This window comes from Tachypleus tridentatus, chromosome 13 (assembly GCF_004210375.1).
Source record: "Tachypleus tridentatus isolate NWPU-2018 chromosome 13, ASM421037v1, whole genome shotgun sequence".
Lineage (NCBI taxonomy): Eukaryota > Metazoa > Arthropoda > Merostomata > Xiphosura > Limulidae > Tachypleus > Tachypleus tridentatus.
The window spans coordinates 70,636,254-70,662,094 of NC_134837.1; the positions used below are offsets into that span (position 1 = coordinate 70,636,254).

At 35.2% G+C, this 25,841-nt stretch overlaps 1 protein-coding gene across 4 annotated transcripts in view; it reads left to right on the plus strand.

The window, feature by feature from the left end:
• Positions 1-25,841, plus strand: part of LOC143237030 (BAI1-associated protein 3-like) — a 201,416-nt gene that overhangs the window by 90,087 nt on the left and 85,488 nt on the right. For all 4 annotated transcript variants that reach the window (XM_076475861.1, XM_076475862.1, XM_076475863.1 and 1 more), the window contains exon 2: positions 20,321-20,408. In XM_076475861.1, coding sequence (XP_076331976.1) covers positions 20,321-20,408 — 88 coding nt within the window. The remainder of the gene's footprint in view (positions 1-20,320; positions 20,409-25,841) is intronic.

Sequence of the window (25,841 nt, forward strand, 5' to 3'; positions counted from 1 at the left end):
TTCGAGGCTTAACCTTCAATATTGTTTAATATTGCTTGCGTTACATTTGAATTTCACATAACTTTAACTGAGAGATACGTTGTACGCTTTGTATATTGCTCGTAAGAAAAACAACACAACTTATGTTTTTTTTCTCTGTTATATTTGTAAAAGTAATATAACACGTTTAGTTTTATATCTGTTTTAAGTGGACTGGGTATAGTAGCCTAGTAGCTAGTGTGTCGGGCTGCAGATAAGAAGGTTTAGAGGTTGAGACATGATACTGCTATGGATGTGTTATTAATGTGACAGTCAGTTCTGTTATTTGTTTTAAAGGGCCGCGCATAGCCCTTATGGCAACATTTGCTGGCAAATGGCAAAATCACCTTCTTTTTGTTAGCAGTTCAAGATCAGTGACAGCAATACCTGATACCAAGGAGTTTCTGATCCAGTTGTTTAGCTCGTGTAGGCCTAACGTATCGTTCAACTTAGAAATTCCAATTCCATTTCGAAAATCACATTTATTAATGCACACTGAAGTCCATTGGCTAATCTCTTGTTATTATAGAACCGTACCGAATATCTTATCTGACGTACAGTAATTTGCTGTGCTACTGTAATTAAATGATTACATGAAAGAGACGTGACAGAATGGTTGGTAACGGGACGTGGACCTATAGTTCACGTCCCGTTGCCAAAAAATCACGTTCAATACAATGAAGTCGTAGGTGCGTTATAAGAGAGACGATTAAATCCCACTATTAGATTAAAGTAGTCAAAGAGTTGGTGGATGGTGCTGTTGACGTATTCCTTTAGTCTTATATATCAGTTCAAAATTCGGGACAGATGGCGTAATCAGCTTTCTGTGAAATAAACATGATTTTATTCTTTTGTTATTTAAATAAAGTGGTTTAAACAATAATTAAATAGAGAAAAATTGATTCAAATTAACACACAACAAAATTGCATTGTAACTCTCTGTTCCAGCATTGTAACTCTTTGTTCCAGCATTGTAACTTTCTGTCCCAGCATTGTAACCTTCTGTTTCAGCATTGTAATCTTCTGTTCCAGCATTGTAACTTTCTGTTTCAGCATTGTAACTTTCTGTTCCAGCATTGTAACTCTTTGTTCCAGCATTGTAACTTTCTGTCCCAGCATTGTAACCTTCTGTTTCAGCATTGTAACTTTCTGTTCCAGCATTGTAACTCTTTGTTCCAGCATTGTAACTTTCTGTCCCAGCATTGTAACCTTCTGTTTCAGCATTGTAATCTTCTGTTCCAGCATTGTAACTTTCTGTTTCAGCATTGTAACTTTCTGTTTCAGCATTGTAACTTTCTGTTCCAGCATTGTAACTTTCTGTTTCAGCATTGTAACTTTGTGTTCCAGCGGTACAAATTATTTATATTTCACAAAATAATAAAAGAATGACCAGATTAAATTTAAATCTTGTTCACGACTCGTTGCTCCAAATTAGGGTTGTGAGCGCGGTATAAAAGTTGCAGTCAAATCCTGCTATTTGGCCAGTTAAGTGTTAGCGGTGGGTGTTGTTCACTAGCTGGCAGGTCTGGCATGGCCAAGTGGTTAAGGCACTCAACTTTTATTCCAAGGGTCGCGGGTTTGAATCCCCGATACACCAAACATGCTTGCCTTTTTAGCCGTGGGGGCGTTATAACGTGACGGTCAATCTCACTATTCGTTGGTAAAAGAGTAGTCCAAGAGTTGGCGGTGGGTGGTGATGACTAGCTGCCTTCCCTCTTGTCTTACACTGCTAAATTAGGGACTGCTAACACAGATAGCCTTCGTGTAGCTTTGCGCGAAATTCAAAACAAACCAAATCAAACCACAAGCTGGCTTCCTTCAAACCTTTTAACTTAAAATAAGGGCTCTGTGCAGATAACCTTGGTGTAGTTTACTGCTCAACAACAAATCAATTAGATTAGCTTAAAATACAGTATTAAAACGAAAAAAAAAAGATTTAGGATTTATGAAAGGCTAGTCGGATTTATAAAGAAAAATGTGCTTTTGAAACTCGTGGCACTATGGGTGGCATATTTAGAACCTAATTATTTGCCTCACGAAAAACTTTCCTGACGTTCGACAGTCCGTTACAGTTGTGAGTAGACTTCTGTCTGGATGAATATAGCACAATTGTTTCTAACGAAAATTAGTGTTATAGCTATGGATCCAGACAAGGTACAGAAAAAGAGGAGCGTTTCTTCATGTAATCGAAAATAATTCGTTCATCAAGTCATTCACGCTACTAAAGTCGCATCCGAAGCCAATCAAAGCAACATCTTCATTTCCAAAGTGTAACTTTGCCTGCAACAAATGTGAAGACACATAGCTGAAAAAAGTAGAATCATTTCGACCACATGTACATCAAGTCCTCCGGTGAACAGTTCAGATTTTATACCTGCTGAGACGTAGGGCATAAATAGTATCCAATGTCCTCCCTTCACCCTGAAATAAAACACGTTCTTGCGGTTATAACTTACAAAGTCTCCTTTTATTATTTTTTTTTTTTTTGGGGGGGGGGCCTGGCATGGCCAAGCGCGTTAAGGCGTGCGACTCGTAATCTGAGGGTCGCGAGTTCGCATCCCCGTCGCGCTAAACATGCTCGCCCTTTCAGCCGTAGGGGCGTTATAATGTCACAGTCAATCCCACTATTCGTTGGTAAAAGAGTAGCCCAAGAGTTGGCGGTGGGTGGTGATGAGTAGCTGCCTTCCCTCTAGTCTTACACTGCTAAATTAGGGACGGCTAGCACAGATAGCCCTCGAGTAGCTTTGTGCGAAATTCAACAAACAAACAAACAAAATTTGTTTTTTACTTCTAACTTGTGCGTCTCTTTAAGGCTTGCAATGTTTTAATGTTAAAATATCTATTAAAAACAATCATGGAAATCAACATAGAAAAATGGAACTGTATATTTTATATTATTGGTCCTTTCACTTCCAGGACCTTAATTTTCTATAACTTTATTGAAAGCCTACCTTAATGCCTGCTTGTAGTTTTCCTTACCATCAAATATATATTGTATATTTTAGTGAGAAAGAAAGGTGAGTGAGGCTTACTTTATTCTTAGTTCTTGGTTAGATTAGTTGGGGTGATTTCACTTTCATCAGTAACCCTTTTGCAAAGGGAAACCGAAAAATAAGAGTAAATCTTACAGTTCTAATGCCCCCTAGTGGCGGATGTAGAATGCTAGAAACCAGATTTCATTACCATAGTAGGCAGAGCACAGATAGCTCATTGTGTATCTTTGTGCTTAAACGAAAAACAAAGAAATATTTCGAAAGATAGGTTTTCTCTTTAAACAGACCTTGGACGTTAATATTTATCTCGCAGTGCAAGGTTTTTCCGAATTCTCTTGAAACATTTTGGAGAAAACAGATACGTGTGTGTGTGTGTTGACAGTTACAGTTGTCTCACGTAACACGTGAACACGTGGTCTATAGAAAAGAGAGATATTTAAATAAAAAGAAAAACATCACTTCAGGAGTGATGGAGTAATTCTTAGTTAACATCATGGATAGTGTTCAAAGCCACATGCGATTTGTGAACCGGGACATTGTCCTAATTGAATTGCACACTTTTTTTAATAATTCTTTTTTCTTTTGATTTTATCTAATTTATTGGTTAAGAATGCATATTAATCTCTATAACTGTTTAACCCATTTATAAATAACAAAGTGGCCCGGCATGGCCAGGTGGGTTAAGGCGTTCGACTTGTAATCTGAAGGTCGCGGGTTCGAATCCCCGTCGCACCAAACATGCTCACCCTTTCAGTGATGGTCAATTCCACTATTCGTTGGTAAAAGAGTAACCCAAGAGTTGGCAGTGGATGGTGATGACTAGCTGCCTTTCCTCTAGTCTTAAGCTGCAAAATTAGGGACGGCTAGCGTAGATAGCCCTCGTGTAGCTTTGCGCGAAATTAGAAAAAACAAACAAATAACAAGCTAGTAAAATGCCTTCAGCATGTCATGACCTTCCCAACAAACTATTACAATGCCCTCAGCATGTCATGACCTTCCCAACAACTAGTAAAATGCCCTCAGCATGTCATGACCTTCCCAGTAGAGAGTTGTGATTTTTAGATGACAACTTTTTTGGAACCCATCTGGCACTAATTATCAAACAGAACTACTACGGAACTTTTACCGTTTCTAACTTCCTCTGCTAACTTCCTAGTGGTAATTATTCTATCGTATATAAACAAACCATGAAATGTATCTCCAGTTTCTGTTGTGGTCGATGTCCAGGGTCATCCTTACTTCGGATCATCTTCACTTAATCGTGTTAAAACTAACCACACCACTTTCTCACCGTGGAATAATGCCTTACCACTCTCTCTTAATGTTGCTTACATATCCAGGTGGATTTCTTTGGTGTCATTTTCTTTTTAACAAAATTCGTGATCACAGAACAAGGTTCGATGTTCCCTATGACATTTATCGATCATTGGTCAGTCATTTCCTTCAAAAGCTTGCTACACACAGAACACACTGGCTAATCATATAATATGTTGGTAACTCTTGAAAAGGCTGAAACTTAATGTTCATCAGAAAAAAACACATTCCAATTTATTGCATGCTCTTTATTTTTGATCGGGCAATGAAATTTTCAAATAACTTGCGTATGCACGTAAATACATTTTTGCAAGTCGATTAATTGGTTTGTCGTATAACATATTACTTTTGAATAGTTAATAATATTATTGAACAGAAGTAGTTGGTTGTGTTATAATAACTTTGTGTCTTGTAATGTAGTTAAATATTTATAAGTATATATTTCAGTTTGGCTTCTACATCATAAAGCTATATTCATTTAACTGAATATGTGTTTACCTGTTTACTACTTGTTCGTTTGTAGCTATTTTTGTGTCTTTCAGTTTGTATCCACGTGAGTTGTTATCACATTTGTCACTATTTCTCGAACAAAGAATATCGCTACCTATAGGGACAGAGAGTCTGAGCTTCGTCTCAGGGTCCTCCGCTAGGATAGCGGATTTACAATGCTAAATTCAGGGGTTCGATTTCCCTCAGTGGATACAGCAAATAGCAGGAATTCATAAGCAAAATTACATTGCAAAGTTTGGATATTTTTTAGCCTTTTCATGTTTTAAATTCCGTTGAGCTGACTGGAAGTAAAAAGAAACAACACTATACTGCGCGTGACAACGAAGGGAATGATTTACGAACATTTCTCAGCTTTCGGTAGTGAACTAAATAAGTAGAAGAAAGGAAGGAACTACGCTAACGCTCGTGAAAGAGTGACATTAGGGAAAAGGCATAAAACGGACTGGTATGATCGTTAGTTTATAAGCATATTCATAAGACGACATTTTACATCTATCAGTATGCAGCCCCTCCTCCCTGTAGCACAACGGTATGTCTGCGGACTTAACAATGCTAGAAACTGGGTTTCAATACCCTTGGTGGGCAGAGCACAAATAACTCTTTGTGTAGCTTTGTGCTTAACTACAAACAAACAACCAGTATACAAGTTGTGATCGGTTTTAGAACAAACGCATACGAATTACATCTAGATCTAACATAAATTAAGCCTGATTTGGACACGTCTAGGCCTAATATCAATTAAATCTGAATAGGATTAGCTAATGACGTATCAAGCTAACATCGAAATCGTGGAGGTTTTATTGAACAATTTGTTATATCAAAGACTACATATGCATTTTTAAAAAGCCCTATTGCAACAAAATTGAAGGAACTTCTTTTTTCTATTTTTAAGTACTGTTTTCGAAAATATATATATGTGTACCATGCAAAACTAGCAGTAAAAAACGAGTGTTTTATAATATTAAACTTAGTAATGTATCTAAACTACGTATATAATAATTGTACTTTATTTTTGCACAAATTTCTACAAACAAATAATAGTTTGCTGTATAATACTAGGAAAATATCGTACAGCTGGTTCGAATTTCGTGCAAAATTAAATAAGGGTTATCTAGCCTGGCAAGGCCAGGGGTGTTAAGGCGTTCTACTCGTAATCTGAAGGTCGTGAGTTCGAATCCCCGTTGCACCAAAAATGTTCGCCCTTTTAGCCGTTGGGACGTTATAATGTAACAGTCAATCCCACTATTTGTTCGTAAAAGAGTAGTTCAAGAGTTGGCGGTGGGTTGTGATGACTAGCTGCCTTCCCTCTAATCTTACACTGCTAAATTAGGGACGGCTATCGCAGATAGTCCTTGTATAGCTTTGCACGAAATTCAAACCAAACCAAACCGAGGGTTATCTGCGCTATCCGTTCTTAAGTCATCACCACCCACTACCAAGTCTCTGACATGGTTAATGGGACGGGGATTCGAATCCGTGGTCCTCGGTCAACCGCCATACCCACTTGCCCATGTCTGTCCACTTGAAGATTATGCCCATTTGCGTTGAAATGTGCTACAAGTAATAAATTAATACGTGATTTCTCCTTTATCCACGGGCGAAGTAGTGTGTTTATATGTAAGGACATAGTACAATAAATTCAAGCAATTGCCTGAGTTGTTGCGTAAATCGTAGAAAAGTCTGGGACTTTTTCAAACCAAACATGTAATTTGTGTAATGGCGTATTTCAGTTGGTAATTATGTTGTTCGTCATAACTCGGTGAAACTTTTACCAATTTAGAAACCGTAAATCATCGTGTCTTATCGTATACTACATTGTTTGTAAGTTTCACCAAGATTAAATAAATCCCAAGCTTTTGGTATGCGATCCATGTCACCGAAACACCATTGGTTTAGGAATAGATCCTGTTTCAACTTTAAATATGCCTTTTATAATAGAGCATTACTCTAGATGGCGCTTACTTCAGTTTCTTTTACATTATTTCGTTATTTGAGAGAACTTGGAAAACCAAACAGCTTAATTTGGTTTTAAGTTAAGTGATAGTTCCACGCACATGCTTAAATGTAATTTGATCGAAACGTTTTTTGTTGTTTGTTTTTTTTAGACAATAACGCGAAGTAGAAATGTCCTGCCCTTGCTTTTACTGCTTAATCCCCAAAATATTTCATTTGTTTGTTCCCTTGGTGGTAATTTTGGAGAGCTTATAACACTAATAAAAGGGACATCGTGACATGATGGAGGTTAACACCGTCTTTATCCATAAATCGAAAACGCCACCTATAGTTATATTGTTGTTTTACATCGTGACTCTCAAAAGCGCATGTGATCAACACAGTACTGTACTCTAACTGCGGGGAATCGAACCTCGGAGTTCAGAATTGCAGTTGCCAGGACCTGCTGCTTATCAAATGGGAGATCATTAAACAAATTAGTGGAGCAAAAGAAATCCAACAGCTCGAACGCTTTCGGAAAGTGGATTTATAAATCCTGGTTAACGATAAATCTCGAGCTGTCGGATATTTTTTCTACTGTTTTCACTTATTTAAAGATTTGTTATTGATATTTTAATATAGATAGTTTAGTATTTTCCAGTTAACTGTTTTTCAAACTGTTCAAATGTACTTGTTATTATCTCATTTATATCTCGAGAGGGAGAGCATTCACATTTGTAAATATTATATGACGTCATATATACAGCAAGCTGGTTAAAGCTTACATTTTGTGCACGTAGCTCCAGTCAGTGAGCTTATTATGATAAAAACCGGGTTTCTATATCCGGTATTGACACAGCACAGACAGCAAATTGTAAAACTTTGTGCTTAATAACAAATAAATCCACGGGATATAATTGCAACTTAGTTTACTAGTTCCTATGTTTGAACTTCGAAAAATAATTCGATACCTGAACTATTGTACTTACCTAAGTTTCTTGTTTGTTTGTTTTTTCAATTACTTCATCAAAATCTCATGTATTATTCTGATCACATCGTATATCGTCTTTCTATTTCTACAGCATAATTAGAATATGAGAAAGAATCTTGACATAGGACTCTAGCATCCCAGCCATTATTTTTGTGTCCTTGACTCAGACTACTGCGCTAGCTGCCGAAAAGGGCAGTATGGACGTAGTTTTCCTTAATTTTAAACTGAGAGGAAGCAACTAAGTAGGAACAACGTCCACTCTTTCCTATTGAGTTAGATGTCGGGTCGTTATAATGTGATAGTAAATCTCATTATTCGTCGGTAAAAGAGTAGCCCAAGAATTGGCGGTGGGCGGTGTTCGAAAAGCCACTCAAGCTTGAGTTTCATACAGCAGTTCTTCACTGGACAAATCATCAACAACCAAGATTTAAATACAATTCTTCTCTCTCTGGGAAAGACGAGTAAACAGCTGTTTCCATTATCGAAATAAAAACCTTTGAAACTCAATAAAATATCATCACAATACCAATCTGAAACGGCTTCTATCAAAAATCACTAAAACGCGAAATTTGACGCCGTTGCTTCCATCTAATCTATGTGTACGTAATAAATATTATTGGATGGATTATTCTGGATTATGCGATAAAGCATGATGCAATGTCCAGTCCACTTAATTATAATGAAAGCTTTTTGTTTTTTCTATAGTTCGTACTCGAAGGATTTACTTATTTCCGTCGATATGTTTGGAAAGTAGAAAATAACCAAAGAATTTCAATTACTAATTTATCTGGTACGACCAACACTTTATATTATCACTAGTACTTTGTTGAAACACAAATCCAGTAATCACAAAACTGAAACAGTGTACTAACACTAAATGACAAACTTATTGACAATCATTTAAATCTACTCCAGCGTAACTCGCTTTTAATTCAACTCCGTTTCTTAAACTGTCAAAAATATTATACTCGTTCAGTTACGCCAGTAGTATGAAATGAAAATTCACTTTAGACAAATAGTACAAGTATCTAAATTATAAAAAATGTAGTCTAAAACAGCTTTGATGACGATAATAAATCCTTGAAATAAACATTCATTTCAGAACGGCTAGTGTGGGTATTGACTCTTTTACTAATAAGCAGAGAACAACGTTTCGACCTTCCTAAGCTGTCTTCAGGTTAACAAAAAGAGAGTTTGTAGCTGACCATTGCCGGGCACATGTTTTAGGGACGAGAGTATAAACCGGTACGACATCGTAGGGGCGTTGCAGCTGGATGTTAGGTTATTAATTAGTGTAGGTATAAAGGTGTTTCTTTATATTGGTTTAATTTTGGTTTTAGTTTCTGTATAAGTAGGGCTTTTTGATTTCTAGTTTGTTTATATTTGTTTCCCTACTTAATATCTAGGTGTTTTCTATGGTTATGTTGTGTTTATTTGACTTGCAGTGTTTAAAAACATGTAAAATTGTTTTATTTTTGTATTCTTTGAATCTGATTTCCATTTTTCTGCTTGTTTCTCCAGTGTAGAAGCCGTGGCAATTGTTACATTGTATTTTATAAATAATATTAGTGTTGTGTTTGTCAATATAGTTTTTACTTAGTATGTACTGTAGATTCCATTGTACATTGGAATTTTGAGAAAACATTATATAATCCAAATTATAACGTAACAGATTGCCACAATAGAGTTACTTGCCTTGTAAACTTACATGTGACAATATTTACTCTTCAGGTCTACTGTTAAAAATCATTTCAATCCAAAGCAGAGTCAATCCTTAGCATTGAGTAGTAATCCTTCTTTATAACTTCATTTATTTACCTTCCAGTAGTCCATGTAGAACCTTTTGGAACCATTCCTCTTCCTAAATACAATAGATGATCCTTCATGGCTTATACTACTATTAAAACCTTTGCCTGTTTTACAAAGAATAGCTGTCTGGCTAACGCTAACATTTTGAGGTTCCTTCTATGGTATCAATCTTGTGAGATATTTTACTTGTTTTCTCTAAAATGTTAGCTCCTTAGGTGGCTCAGCGGTAAGTCTGCAGACTTAAGATGCTAAAAATCGAATTTTAATACATATAGCCCTCTATGTATCTCTTGTTACTCATAATAATTTATTTCGTACGAGTCTGCGATTTATTATGTTACGTTAGTTAACGTATTACTATTTCAGATAACCGGGAATTTGAATTTAGAAGTTAATTAAATGTTAATATGTGTTAAATTTATGGCATTTGCCAACAAGTTTGAAACAAACCGATTTCTTTTTTAAAACAAACATATTTTAATATACAAAAACAATACAATTTATAATAACAGTTATTAAAATAGCTAATACAAATGATCATTTATATACAAGAGTTTTACAAATTTACAAACAGTATTGAGTCTTATATCTGGTCTGGAACTGAATCTTTTATTGACGTTCAGGAGAACAAATTAATTCTTTGTTGATACATCTGTACACTTCTTTGACGGCTAGCTAGCTTGAAGCACCCGTAAGTTTTCGTCGGCTATAGTATCTAATGTCCTCGTAGAAGTACTTACGTCCGAAGTTAATTCACTGCAGTTAAACGGTTTTTTGATGTTTGTAATCTATAAACATTTCTAGTCAAATTCGGTGGTTTTTCGATCAATAGGCGTTAACCACAGTTACAGCTCCCGAGGTCTATAGGACACTGACTGTAGCTGACTAATAATATTTTTCTGTTATTGCCTCTCGGCTAACTGCTTTTATACAAATCATGCGAGTTTCTCAAAATTTCAACAATGTTCGAAACTGTGTCAGCATTTTTTGTAAAATATATATTGTCGATTCTTACTCTCAATAATCTTATACAAATTTTGGAAACAGGTGGGACTTGCGAAATACACAGTCAAGAATATACGTCACATGCAAAAAAGAAAACTACTGAAACAAGCGTAGGCTATTAAAACTTGCAACGGTAAATCTGTTACAATCTGTTTAACAACAGCCAAACTAAAATCAACCTAAAATATGAGGTTCACTGAAAAAAACATTTTAATGTTTCATGATTATTATATAACTGCCAACGCTAATTAGTTTTTTAAAAGTGACCATTTCTGATGTTATTTGATGTAGATGTAATATTTGAAAATTTCACACCCTGCAATGTGCCCACTAGATTTGACTCAGTTCTTATGACTTGTTGTGTTTGTGGCTTTGATAATTACGTCTTTATTCATCAGATCCACGATGGTTCTACCAACCATTAATCTACCAGGACTTGCTATAGTACGTAAATCTGTTATGATCCAATCATTAGGTGTAACTTCAGTGTTAACTTTGTATCTATGTCTTTGCATGAAGTCAGTTACAAATATGCACTCTCCCCCCAGTGCATGATAAAGTATGGAGGTATTTCCTACATTAAGAGTAATTTCTAACTTTGTCCACTCACTATTCATTTCACTCCTGTCTTCATCTGTGAAGACAGTTTTCCATCTTTCAATACTAAACTGGGTCAAACCATTGCAGCTGTAGAAACGATATCAATTCAATACACACACTGCAAAGTTTCTGTCAGTAAACCCATGAATTCTGGACTAGTTTTTTAAACAATTAACTGTTTATCTCACCCGGCACAGTTTAACATTGTCACATAAGTCCAGCTATCTCCTCTTTCCCAATGTTTAGTTAACCCTTTTTGTTTTTTCAATCTGGTTGGGTTTTAAGACTCATTCTTGCGATATTTTCTTGCAGTACTGGTTGTAATCATTATGTTTCCTACATCTTTCTGGTATCATTTGAAAAGCGTTCTCATGCCCTCAGTCAGTTTTTTACAGTTTCTGATAAGTTACACTTAAAACTTATTGTCTGGTGATTTATTCCCTACATTCTCTGTAACTAATTTTCTGTCTCTCTCTTTCTTACTCTGTTAGACCCGGTATGGCCAGGTGGTTAAGGCACTCGACTTGTAATTCGAGGCTCACGGGTTCGAATCCCTGTCGCACCAAACATGCTCACCCTTTTAGCCGTGTGGACGTTATAATGGGACGGTCAATTCCACTATTCGTTGGTAAAAAGAGTAGCCCAAGAGTTGACGATGGGTGGTGATGACTAGCTGCCTTCCCTCTAGTCATACACTGCTAAATTAGGTACGCAAAGCTGCGCGAAATTTAAAAAAGAAAATTACTCTGTTTCCTGCAGCGCCTCCTAGTGGGTGTGTCTGAAGGCTTAGAACGCTAGAAAGTGGGTTTTGATGCTCACGATTGGAACAGCATATTTATCCCATTGTATTTAACAACAACTAACCAGCTTTCCTTTTATTATTTGTTTCCTTTCACACTTTTTCTGACCTTTTTATTTTTCCATTTCTTCACTCTTGTTCTTTTTCTTAGTTTTCAGTTTCTTTCTTCCAATTTTCTGTGTCGTTCTTCCTTGTATCCTTTAAATACTGTCTTATTGAATTTGTTTTTCTCTTTATTAGTTTATCATATCTAGTAGATTCCTTGTCTCATTCTGTACTTTTGTGGCCTTCTTGGATAGAAGTCGAGGACTAATCACAGTTCTATTTCATTTCCACCACATGAATTAATTTTAACATCAGTGTTATAATGCTGTCCTTTCATTAGCAGGCTCTTTTAAATTACTGAGTGAAAATAATTCAAAATCCTACCACATAAAGGTAACAAATTAGTTTATTTCTTCTTTAACGTTTTACCAGCTGCCTTCACTTTACACGTTTACAGGACATGTTTATAAATGGTGTTGATGCGGAAATACCCCGCTAATGGTATTTACTAACGTAAAAAAATGTGTTTGCTTATACCACTTCAAGGCTGAAATAAATGAACATAAACTGTTTTCTATACCGACTAGAACAATTCTAATTTCTTGAAAATGATTTTACAATTTTTCACAACTGCCTTTACTAGAAATTTACTCGAATTTACTAGAAAGAAACTTTAAGTCAAATCTTTAGAACGTTCTATGTCTTTTCTTATTAAACTTTCCAATACTAACATCAACACAATAATATGCATCTTCCCCAAGCAAACAAATAAATGTGTTAGAAATACGCCTTACTGGTCGTGTTCTTTAGAATGTGGTTTGTTTGTTTGTTTTGAATTTCGCGTAAAGCTACACGAGAGCTACCTGTGCCGTCTCTAACTTAGCACTGTAAGACTAGAGAGAAAGCAGCTAGTCATCACCACCCACTGCCAACTCTTGGGCTACTATTTTTACCAACGAATAGTGGAATTCACTGTAAAATTATAACACCCACACGGCTGAAAGAGCGAGCATGTTTGGTGTGACTGGTTAGAATATGAACTAAAATATGTTCTAAATGTTATGGAATACAAACAAACCGTAAAAGAAGGTTTAAAACAGCGAATATCAGAAATATGTGAATTGATCTCATGATAACAATTAAAAGAAGATTAAACAAATTTTAAAACGGTAATAGATAATGTAAGAGAAATGTTACATAACCTCACATGACATATATAAACGCATGGGCGACCTGGGCACGTGCGTGATGACAGCCCAGGGACAGGAAACAGATGAGTGAGAGTCAGAAAGCATTTATCAGTGGGCTCAGTAATGTGTCGATCTGACGGGTGCTTACACTGCTAACAATTCTGAGATTTTCGCCGTAATAAATCCAGAAACTTCCAGTTAGGAACGTTAATAAAAATCGTTTGATCGTGAAACGCTTGCTGGCAGTAAGGATTGCGTTGTCGGACAGAGACAGTGGTTAAAAAAAAACCAAAAAATGTCAAGAGCGAATAAAGTAGTTTTACGTTTATTTGTCGCCAGGGTTTCACATTACCCACAACAAGGGACCGTTTCTTCCACCAATACTGTCCCTGCACACCTACTCCCGAGAAAAGTAAAAACTCAAAAGTGTCTTTCATTTTTCAGGCCATTTTGAATTACTGTAATGGGTCAGACTTTATAGCTGACAACGGCAAATTATTCCACTATCAAATCACGCTTAAAGAAAAAGCAATTTTTAACTGAAATTAGATTCTAGCCGGTCCCTTCCGAAGCACTATATAAACATCTCGTATGCAGCCTAAGAACAAAAAGCTAACTTTCTTCTAATTTTCTGTTTCATATTACTTTAGTAATTGCTAAAGCAGTTCTAGCCTGCCTTTTTCTGAAGCTTAGATTGGGTCCTCTCTTCTTATTACCTTTGGAACAGAGCACAAAGAAATCAGAGGCCTGTCTGACCCCTCTCCCCTGGGTAATCTTGTATACTTCAATGATAGAATCTTTTCCATTTTCTTTCTCAAGAGAAATTAAAGTCAAAGATTTAACGTATTTCTAACTTCCTTTCCAGTAAGTTAATAATTATATTGGATAATGAGACCAGAAATTGACACAATATTTCAGTTGAGACCTCATTATGAGATAACCACGTCTTTCGACTCGTGTGTGTTTGTAAAATTATTCTAAAATTATATTACAATTTGTATTAGCCACATAGAATTCCTTCTTGACTTGAGTGATTTATCCAACAATAGGATAAAAGTATTGTTTGTATTTCAGAACGGATGGTATGGGTGTTAACACTTTTATTGATAAGCAGAGAACAACGTTTCGACCTTCCTATGTCATCTTCAGGTTAACAAAGGTTAATACCAGCCGTTCTGAGATACATTTTTATTTCAAGTGGGTTTCTCTTCATCAAGAAAAAGACAGCGATATGTCTGCGGACTAATAACGCTAGAAACCGGGTTTCGATACTCGTGGTGAGCATCGAACACACAGCTCACCGTGTGTAGCTTTGTGCTTAACTTCAAACAAATAAGCTAAAATTATTTCCAGCTGTTACACTGTTGAGTTGGGTTTTCCATTTAAACATTAAACGTGAAACCCAAATTATGATAACCTAAATAGGTTACCATGCTTTTACTATAATTGAATATCATTTGCCAGTTATTTGCCAAACTTACTACATGATTCAAGACAGTCTTGTGTTACAGCTAGAAATACCTAATGGTTTAATACCAGTAGGAAGTTCGACTAAAGTAAAATTATGCACCAACAATATGATTATTGTGAATCAAATAAAACACACTGCTTCCTGAAGTCTTGGTTTGTTTAGAATTTCGCGCAAAGCTACACAAGGGCTATCTGCGCTATCCGTCCCTAATTTAGCAGTGTTAGACTAGAGGGAAGACAGCTGGTCATCTCCACTCACTACCAACTTTTGGGTTACTCTTTTACCAATGAATGGTTGAATTGACCGTCATTTTATAACCCTCTCACAGCTGAAATGGTGAGCATGTTTGGTGTGACTGGGATTCGAACCCGCGATCCTCATATTATGAGTCGAATTCCTTAACCATCTGCCCATGTCGAGCGTCCTAAAGTACGTCACTAGTAGTAAAGATCAAAAGTCATATATTTGTGAGCAAAAGTCACACATACACTTTTTTCTTTCTTACACGCGTGTTTGGATCCGGTTCATCTAATTGTTGAGAAACCTAAAGTCTAAATATAAAATGTGAAACATAAAACACCTAAAGGTCATTATTATAACAACTTTCGCACGTTCAGACCGACAAAGATCGCTTCGAAGTCAACGATTTTTACGATTTTTCAAATTAAAGACAAGGGCATGGGAGATGATGGTTAAGAGGGACGTTCCCCCTTGGTAATTTCTAAATAACTGTTTGTGTAAAACATTAAACGTCATTATTATTGCGTTGGTATTTTGAAGCCAAAGAAAATTATAATTATAACATTACCTTTAGCTGGTCTGCGGGATAGGAGATTGTATCAATGGGGGACGTTCCCCACAGTAATTTCTAAATAGCAATATATGTAAAATATATTAAACATTATTATTATTGTGTTGGTATTCATTACCTTTATATGATCTAAACGCATGTAACAATAATATGCATAAAATTTCATCTCATTGAAACAAAAAATTGCAAAATCTTCGAAAACGAACTACTCGGAAGTTACGTGTAAACGTTTTCATTAAATCCAGACAATGGGATCGTTTTAAAATAATAATAATTGTGACTACTTAATCGTATTTGTGTATTATAATAATAATTTAAATGTATTGTTTTTACCAATAGGTAAAATGTATTCTGTATCTTCGTGGTTGTATTTAAATGTGGTATTACGAGTAACAGCACTAATGCTTAAACAACAGAAACGAAAAATGTAATATTATGATGTACTAACGAATCTGTAGTGTCTCTTTTGGGTACTCCCCGCCACTGCTCAAGCTCGCTTCTTCAGCCGTGGGGGCGTTATAATGTGGCGATCAATGTAATCTAACTCTCCTCTAGTCTACCATTTTTAATTAGGGACCGATAACGCAAGTAGCCCTCGAACAGCTTTCTACGAAATTCAACAAAACAACAAAAATCCGATACTTTCGTTTGGCAGTAAGTTACAGTTTTCATTTGTTTCGAAGCTCAGAACTCCATAGTGAACTAGTAAAACCGTACTCACTGTACATATGGTAGCCCGAATTTTATCATTATATGTCTTCTAGCTTATCTCTGAGAAATTCAAGGGTGTGTCATGTATTTTGGATTTCTGTAATTTGCAATGTTGCGCAATTTAAGCATGCATTGTGCGATTTTTTTTTCAATAAATCAGACACGAGATTTAATTGGTAAAATTTCGATAAGTTTACCACGATAGGTTTAATGCACTTTAAAATACAACCTCCAGCATTAATTTGGCAATATTAATGAAAGGTATTAAATCATTTTTAGTTATAACATGATATTATGTTTTTTTCAAAATTGTAGGTATCGTACGTAAACTATATCGTCTGCACTTGCATGTATTTAAAAAAAATAGTTTGTTTAGGAATCGCATAAATTCTTTTGGTGATAATTTGTTTTTCACTTTGAGTGGCTTATTACTATATTCCGTATGTTTAGGTAACTAGTTATAGCAAAAAAAAAAAAATTCTTTTTTATGCTAAGCCTATTTTTCTAAACATTCATAACCTAGAACTAAGCCTTCAAATATATCTTTTGTGTCTGTCTGTCTGTTTGTTTTAGAATTAAGCACAAAGCTAAACAATGGGTTATCTGTGCTCTTCCCACCACAGGTATTGAAACCCGTGAAACTGTGCCACTAGGGGGCCTCTCTCCAACTGTTATTGAAAATGTTACGGCGTAGTCTAATTACATAATTTAATTCATTACTTAAGTTAAAATCATTCTCAAAAATTAAATTTTAACAAGCGCAACAACTAAATTAAATACACGAATGCTATTTTTAATTTTATCTTTTGAAGCCTACCTATTTCTTCGCTAACACAATTAATTTAACTCATTCTGGGATAAGTAGTTGTTGAAGTTATTATAAGTAAACCTATGTTATTTATTTTATGTCTCAGTGAAATGTATAGGTAAAGTAAATGTTTCTTTTTTGACACATTGAGCATGGATACCACGCAAACTTCTAATTTCTGTAACATGGCATGTGCTCTTACGTGATTTACATAAAACTGATTTGAACACATTCAACATAGACACCTCTAGACAGAGAGGCAACGGTATGTCTGCCAACACCTTTGTCAGCTCTCTTCCAGTGGATTGGCGGTAAATTTGAGGGCTTATACTATTAGAAATTGGGTTTCGATACCCGCAGTTGGACCCTGTGCAGATAGCCCATTTTGTAATCTTGCACTCAAGTGCAAACATTGAGGCCCAGCATAACCAAATAGTTAGAACTGTCTACTCGCAGTCTGAAGGTCGTGGGTTCAAATCCTCGTCCCACGAAACATGCTCAACCTTTCAGCCGTTGGAAGCGATATAATGTGCCGTTCAATCTCACTGTTCGTTGGTAAAAGAGTAGCCTAAGAGTTGACGGTGGATGATGATCACTAGCTGCCTTTTCTCCTGTCTTTTACTGCTAAATTAAAGACGGATAGAGCAGGTTGCTCTCGTGTAGTTGGGCGCTAAATTCAAACCAAACACAGCACCAAGTACATTCTGGTCCATAAGTGTCATGGAAAAGGCTTAGCTTTAGTCATATATTAAATAAATTTTCCTAGCGTCGAAACCAACGTCTCTCTTAACTTTCATAAGTTATCATGTATGCATGTTAAACAAAGCCTTTATGTAATTTTTAAACAACCCTTAAACTTATATTATTTATTTATTTTAATTACACTCGAAACTGTTATATATTTTTACGCTTCACATCGGCTTGAAAAATAACTATTTGAAATTTTAAACCATAAAATAGTGAAAAGGTAAATTGTATAAACTATCAGAAAACTTAAACCTAGAGAAATTAGGTTCGACACATCCTTGTTCAATGTCTCGTTTTCTTCACAAATGTTTTTAAATGTTGTTACCACCCCCAATGGTACAGGGGTATATTTGCGGATTCACAACGCTAGAAACTGGGTTTCGATACCGGTGGTGGGCAGAGCATCAATAACACATTATTAGGCTCGTCATGGTCAGGTGGTTAGTTGCTCAACTCGTACACTTTCAGTCGTAGGGAGCGTTATATTGTACCGTTCAATCCCACTATTTGTTGGTAAAAAGTAGCCCAATAGGTGGCGGTGGGTGGTGATAACTAGCTGTCGTCTCTCTGGTATTACACTGCTAAATTAGGGACGGCTAGCGTAGATAGCCCTCGTGGAGCTTTGCACGAAATTCAAAAACAAACAAACTGTGAGTTTTAACACAATGTGTGTTGTTAAGACGTAATAGCTACGGTTTTTTTGGTTACGTCAAAATTTGTTCAACAATTTGAATATAGGTGAGTAGAAGTTAGTCTTGTATTCCTGTGAACTTTGTTGGAATATTCTTCAGCACCATTGTTCCTCTCGAACACAATATCAGCACCATAACCGTTGTTAACAATATATGGTGTGACCTCAAGCTTCCTTGTTACCGTTAATATTGATTGGTTAAAAGTCGACCAATCAGTTAGATTACCGATGTTTTTAAAAGCTTTTTACTCCCCTCCCTCTCCGGGTTCGTGGGTGCAATCGGGTATATGTGTTTCTGCGTACCTATCTCGAAAACTAATACACCAATGTACACTTAAATTTGACCTAAGATGGGTAGTCAGCATTTGTTAACCTGAAGACGGCCGAAGAAGGTCGAAGCGTTGTTCTGTACTTTATTTTAATTAGTGCTAAGTTCCATACCAGCCATCTTGAGAATACATCAGTGTGGAACAGTCCTCCTCAAATTTGGATCGGATCGATGTGCGAATTCGGATTCTGAATAGCTTTGAACCATTTTTCTTTAGAATGGGGAAATAGGCCCCTTTTTTCACAGTTTTGGTATAATACCTCTTTAAAGTGTGATCGGATTTGTACCAACTTTCATGGCTACGCTCAGCTTGAGACTCCTCATCACACTACAAAACATGATCCGGATCATTGGTCATTCTAAATCTGAGAGGGATATTCTGAGTTTTAAAAGATGAAACTTGAAGTTTTTTCACATGAAATTCCAAAGAGTAGCGGCGGGGTGTGAGAGTATGGAATCTTTCTGATTGCCCTACTTACACAACATCATCGTATTATGAAATACAAAGAACCTTGAAAACAGAATCACATGCGACGCATAAGATATTCCATTCGGACTCTTCTAATCCATTTTGGGACTTTTTCTTCACTTCATCGATTATATGCAAGCTGCATAACATTTTATATCGCTGGTAGATTTCTAATATTTGTATATACGTGCAATACATATACGTAGCTTGTCACACGAGATTTAAAAATGGTGATTTAATTCAGTTCATCTTCGTCACGTGGACAAGCATCGGAAGATGGATTATTGGAGTGCTGACGATGCTGCGCTCGCGCGCGTTTGTAGTAATATTTGCCAGATAAGAAGAAGGTTTGAGTTTGTTTTTCGTTACCAGTTAACAAGACACGAGTCGTATGTATATCTGTGTTCAGTGTATATTATTATGTTGCCCTGGCGACGAACACGAATAAACAAATACACTTTGCAATAACAAAGTTTCATGTCTGGAATCAGTTTGAGAAATAGATGCATATGACAGTAATCTAAGTGCATAGCAGACAACACTGATACAAGTTTGTGTATTTCTTGTCAGTACATGTGTCTATATGTTGTTATACAACATACAACGTTTATATGCGCATATATATACGCATAGAACTGCAGGATTGTAATGGTAGAATACATGAAATGAGTTGTATGTATGTGAATAAAGATAATCGAACTTAAAGATTGTGAATGGTGTGTTTTGTTCACTTTATCCGCTGCTAATAAACAAAACAAAACTTGTGTCATCTGCTCATTCAGGTATGAACTTTTAAAATCACTCGCAATTTTTTGATTAAATTCTAGATGTCAAATTAACAGCATAAAAACTTTAAAAAATTTAAATACAGAATGGATGGAAGCACTTATATGACTGACTTACGTATATTTTTTGTAAAGTGTGTAACAAGAACTAATAGTGTCTTTCTCGTTCGTTCCGGTTCCACAATGGCATATACAAACGCGTGTTAGATATTAATATAAAAGACAACAGGTCAGGCAGAGCGACAAACCAGGTGTATATAATTGGTAATATATTTCATTTTTTCTGGGTCCAGGGTAAAGGATGCTGATGGATGCTTCTTCGAGAATTTTACTGCGTTGTCATGGAAACAAGAAAACAGAAAACTGCAAGCTGAAAGGGAGGTGAGTCCTTTCATATCTTTTAATTAATAAGCAGAATGTCACCTTGGTTACCTGTGTTCCTAAATCTAAAAAAAAAAACAGCCAAAAAACAGACACACACGAGCAACCGAAGAATACAACAAGAAATTAATAATAAAAAAAATCGAAATTATCTTGTCTTCTCCATCATATTTAAAATAACATTCATCAGAGGTTGCTGGTATAGAGGAATCGAGACAATTGGAGTGTGATAATTTCCTTTAAAAAATAATTGACTGATGCATTTGGGTTTCTGTGACAATTTAAAAACGTTAAGTTTCTGGTAAAGGAAGAAGGTGTTTGATGGCATGATGCACATTAAATAAAAAAGACATGAATAATTCGTTTGTATTTAAGGAAACTCTTCAAAAGAGTACAGAAATCTGCTTAGTATTTTTAAATGATGTTAGTGTATTGATGTAAGTGAATATTCACGTAACGTTATTTGAAATAAGAGTGGCTGTTCTTCATGTAATTAAAAAAACACGGAATTCTCAAATAAATTTGTTTGAAGCTCGAATGTTTAATTTAATATATTTTGTTTTCTGATGAGTTTCGTTGTTTCCAATTAAACTATACTGTTTTTAACCCCAGCATAGTGTTCGCATAAAATGGCTCTGAGTTGTTGTTGTTATTAGGTATAAACTTTTAGTTCGTCGATCCATCTCTTGACCAACTTGAAATCTGATTACTGCCGCGGCTATTGAGGATTCTTTCTTGTTTTTGAGTACAAAATTTTAACTCATAGCTCCTTCTCTTGACTGATTTGAGGCCTACTTACAGCCAAGGCTATTGAGGATTTCTTCTTGTGTATTTCTATATTTGAGCTCTTCTACAAGTTTTCAGAAACAGTTCTATAAATCGTTATCGATGTTCTTGTTTTTAAGTACCCACTAAGATTCAAGGGTGGGTGAGTAGTTATAACTATAAAAACGTTACTTCCGTGTTCTTGCATCCTGGACTATTCACTAAAAGTAAAACGTTCGTCTATTTATATAAGTTGGGTCTAGATTCAAACATTTTGTTGGAAAACAAGATAAGCAAAAAGCTTACAGATGTCAGGCGTTAAACCTAATATAATAGTTCTATATAGAAAATTAAGTTAAATATCAATCCATTAAGCCTAACAGAATAGTTCCCTATAGAAAATTCAGTTAAATGTCGATATCGACTTGTTAAGTCTAATACCATATTTATCCGGATTACTTGTTTCCTTTTTGTTTACCAACTTCAACTCATCGTTGTAGTCGTTGTTAGGGCCTAGAGCTTCAGGAAAAAATGGTACGTTTAAGTTACTAGAAAAAGAAATTTCCGTCTTTATATGAAAGTAAAGAGAGGACAAACGGTCAGTACAGTACAGCCCTGGAAGTTTTGATGTTTCGCTTGTAATTTTATCAAATAAATAATTTAAATGACGAAGGTATAAAATCTTGATTCAAATTTGTTAAAGAATACCAGACGCTGTAAGTTGTGTTTGTTTCTTAGCTTGTTATTTTTTCTGGTACAACTGTTCCACCGTACTCTTAACAAATTATTCGTGAGAACTTTATCGATTTTTTTTTTGTTTTAAAAGTTATATACATTTTTTTAACTTTTAACTTAAGCATAATGATTCACAGTTTATCAAAAATGTTTACATATAAAGAGAAAAATTCCGTTCTTGCATTCTATGTACTCATAGGTAATGTATAAGTGTATAAGAAATGCCATGTTTGATTTTCACCAAAGGCGTACACTAGTTCACAATGCATTGTTAAGTGAAGCGTTGCGGTGAAGGAGGCGCTTTTTAAAAAAAACAAACAGAAAACTTATCTATTAACAAGATTGTCTCTGTCAAACGCCATTTGCCTAGAATCCGTGTTTTACTAATGTAGTTACAGTTTGTTTGCACGGTGAGCCAGGCTAGTGTTATTTGGTATTTCTGAATATAAATGTCATCATAAATTATGTAACAGTAGCGGGCTGCGGACCGTCGCTAATGTGCTAAATGTTCATGCTTGTGATAACATTGTATTTCGTCCTACCTTTATATGTATATACTTTTCAAATAGTAATCTCAACTATAAGATATTAATAGATTAAGCCAGATGGGTGCTAAGAAAATATCCCAAGTAACACGAAAAATAACATACACGTAACTTACGCGTCTGAAAATGTGTGTTGAGTAAGATTGCTCCATTATTGGATTAGGAAAGGCGTCTATGTGAATACTAATCAGCTGCAATAAGTAAAGGATAATATTACTTGTTAAATATGGATATGGACCTTAGGACCAAAGACCATTAAAAGACGTAGCGAATACATATCAAATATTAATTTTCTTATTTTTAGCTGTGGCTGAGTGGCTTGCTGAATTACCCTGAGTTTTGTTTTTTGTTTTTAGCTGTGGCTGAGTGGCTCACTGAATGAGTTTTGTTTTTTGTTGATGCTGTTGTTTTTTCAAGTACAAACTTTTAGCTCACATCTCCGTCATCTGTTGATCGATTCCTGATCCAATTACAGTTTTGGACTCATGGGGTCAAAACCTTTCGACTGATGTATTTGACCATGCTCAAGGTTTCATAGATTAATTTACTCTAATCCTGTCTAAAAGAATTTCAATCTTATGGTAGGCTGTTAGAGATCTTAATGAGTAATAAAGTCGAATCTGGTGTACGCGCGCTCCACGTGTGGTGTTGGTTGCGCACGAAAATATAGCCAATAAAAAAGGTAAACGGGGATCTTGTTGATTAATTCACTCTAATCCTGTATAAAAGTGCCGCGGCTATTGAAAATTTCCTCTCATCTCCATAAATCAACGAATTAAAACAATAACTAAAATTTAAAATTATAAATAATCTTTTTTTAATCTATAACTAATCTTGGAAAATATTTCGCTTGCAGCAGTCTGTGAAGGACAAAGTGTAGTGTTAATGATATGAAATTTTAATTTGGTTTGTAAAATTATGTTTATTATCATAAAGTATTTCAGTTAGGATTGCAATATTATGTTTCTTTTATTTCAATATGTTAATTAGGATTGTAATATTGTTTCTTCTATTTCAATATGTTAATGAGGATTGTAACAATGTCTTTCTTTTATTTCAATATGTTAATGAGGATTGTAACAATGTGTTTCTTTTATTTCAATATGTTAATGAGGATTGTAACAATGAGTTTCTTTTATTTCAATATGTTAATGAGGATTGTAACAATGAGTTTCTTTTATTTCAATATGTTAATGAGGATTGTAACAATGTGTTTTTTATTTCAACATGTTAATGAGGATTGTAACAATGTGTTTTTTATTTCAACATGTTAATGAGGATTGTAACAATGTGTTTCTTTGATTTCGATATTTTAATTACGATTATAACAACGTGTTTATGCTTTTTCGATATCTTAATTAGGATTGTAATATTGTGTTTTTTTATTTTGATATGTTAATCAACAGAATGAATCAAAGGGAATATTCTATTAATTAGGATTATAAGCTAATAACGTTTAATGTCGGCTGAAAATTAACATATATTTGTACTTGGTGCTTTTACTGCACCACGAGGGTTAGTGCTGCAATTTAAATGTGCCTGGGTACATATGTAGTAGGTACAACTCAGTAAACACAGTATATCTTATTCCACTATTTGAAAGTCAACTCGCTTACCTTCTTCCTTTAAGTTGTTGCACCACCTAAAACATTACTAATACTAACGTGTGTTATATTTAATAATATATATAAATAACTCAGTTATTTGTTTATTTAATTAAATATTTTGTTAATCCATATATATAAATAACTCGGTTATTTGTTTATTTAACCAAATATTTTGTTTAATCCGTATATATATGTTATGTGTGTGTGTGTATATATATTTAACAATATATACATGTGTATATAAATAACTCAGTTATTTGTTTATTTAATCAAATATTTTGTTTAATCCAAGTGTTACTCGTTTGGTTTATTCTCGTCGGTATTTTAAATACATTTTTGTAAATTATTTTTGCATCAAAAATGTGTGGTTCGTGAGTTTGTTGATTACATAATTGTAAATAAAAAAAACGTAAGTAAAAGGTACAGAGGAATTTCACTCAATATTTTCGTCTCTGTCGTAATAGACAAAAAAATCTAAATTATTAAACATGGTAAAATTATCCAGTCGCGTAACTGAAATGTATGATAAATGGAAAATCGACTTTATATATGTGTAATTAACGTCTATTCTATAGTACGTTAATACATTTGACATAATTTGTTATCAACATTGATCAACTCCGTAAGCATACTTACGATGTATAGCCCTAAACCGCATCGGAACAAATAAGAAATATATTGTTGTTGTTTTTGTAACTCGCCACCAGTTTAAATTCAACTTTCTCAAATTTTGTTTTTGTCGTCGCACTACGACAGAAATAATTAATTTCTTTGTATCTTATCACATGTATATATCCAGGAATTTAAAAAGACTGAACTTCGAGCTAAGCAGATAGTAAGACTTTGAAAATTCCTACCAACATCTTGACAGTCAGAATTTATTTTTCATAGATATAAATTATATCATAATCAGTTGAAGCTTCCACAACATCATCCCCCGCTAGTACAGCGGTAAGTCTCCGGATTTGCAATGCAAAAATCAAGCGTTCGATTCCCTTTGGTGGGGTCAGCAGATAGCCTGCTGTGTTTTTTTGCTCTGAAAAAACACACACGCTTCCACAATAATAAAATAAAACTCGACAAAGCCTAATATACATTATTGATTAATTTGAAGATTCGCAGAAACATTTTTATTTAACCGTAAGATTGACGATTTTACTTGCGCTGTGTCTTCTTCGACTGGTAGGCCCGGCATAGCCAGGTGGTTTAGGCGCTTGATTCGTAATCTGAATGTCACAGGTTTGAATCCCCGTCGCACTAAACATGCTCGCCTTTTCAGCCGTGGAGGCTTAATAATGTTTAATCCCGCTATTCATTGGTAAAAGAGTAGCCCAAGAGTTGGCGGTGGGTGGTGATGATTAGCTGCCTTCCCTCTAGTCGTACACTGCTAAAGTAGAGACAGTTAGCGAAGATAGCCGTGGTGAAGCTTTGCGCGAAATTCAAAAACCAAATTCTCGTCTGGTTTCGGTTTCGCCGTGTATGTTAGTGTTTCTATTACCCCCACCTCACCCGAGATGTACAAGTAATATATTCCCTTCAGAGTGCATCGGTTCAAGTTACGTTTTATGTGTGTTGGTTTCTTTTATTTTGTTTGCTCTTCACCTTGGTTCAGTAATTACCATTTTCCAACTTTGGATTGCAGTATTCCATAGAATCCATGAAATTTTCGTCCTGCATTCTACTTAGAATATAATTTATATTATAGTCTTAGTCTTCGTTTTCCACAAACGCTCCTGATGCATGAAGGCAATGTTGATCAGTTTCTCTTTGTTAGGTTTCAT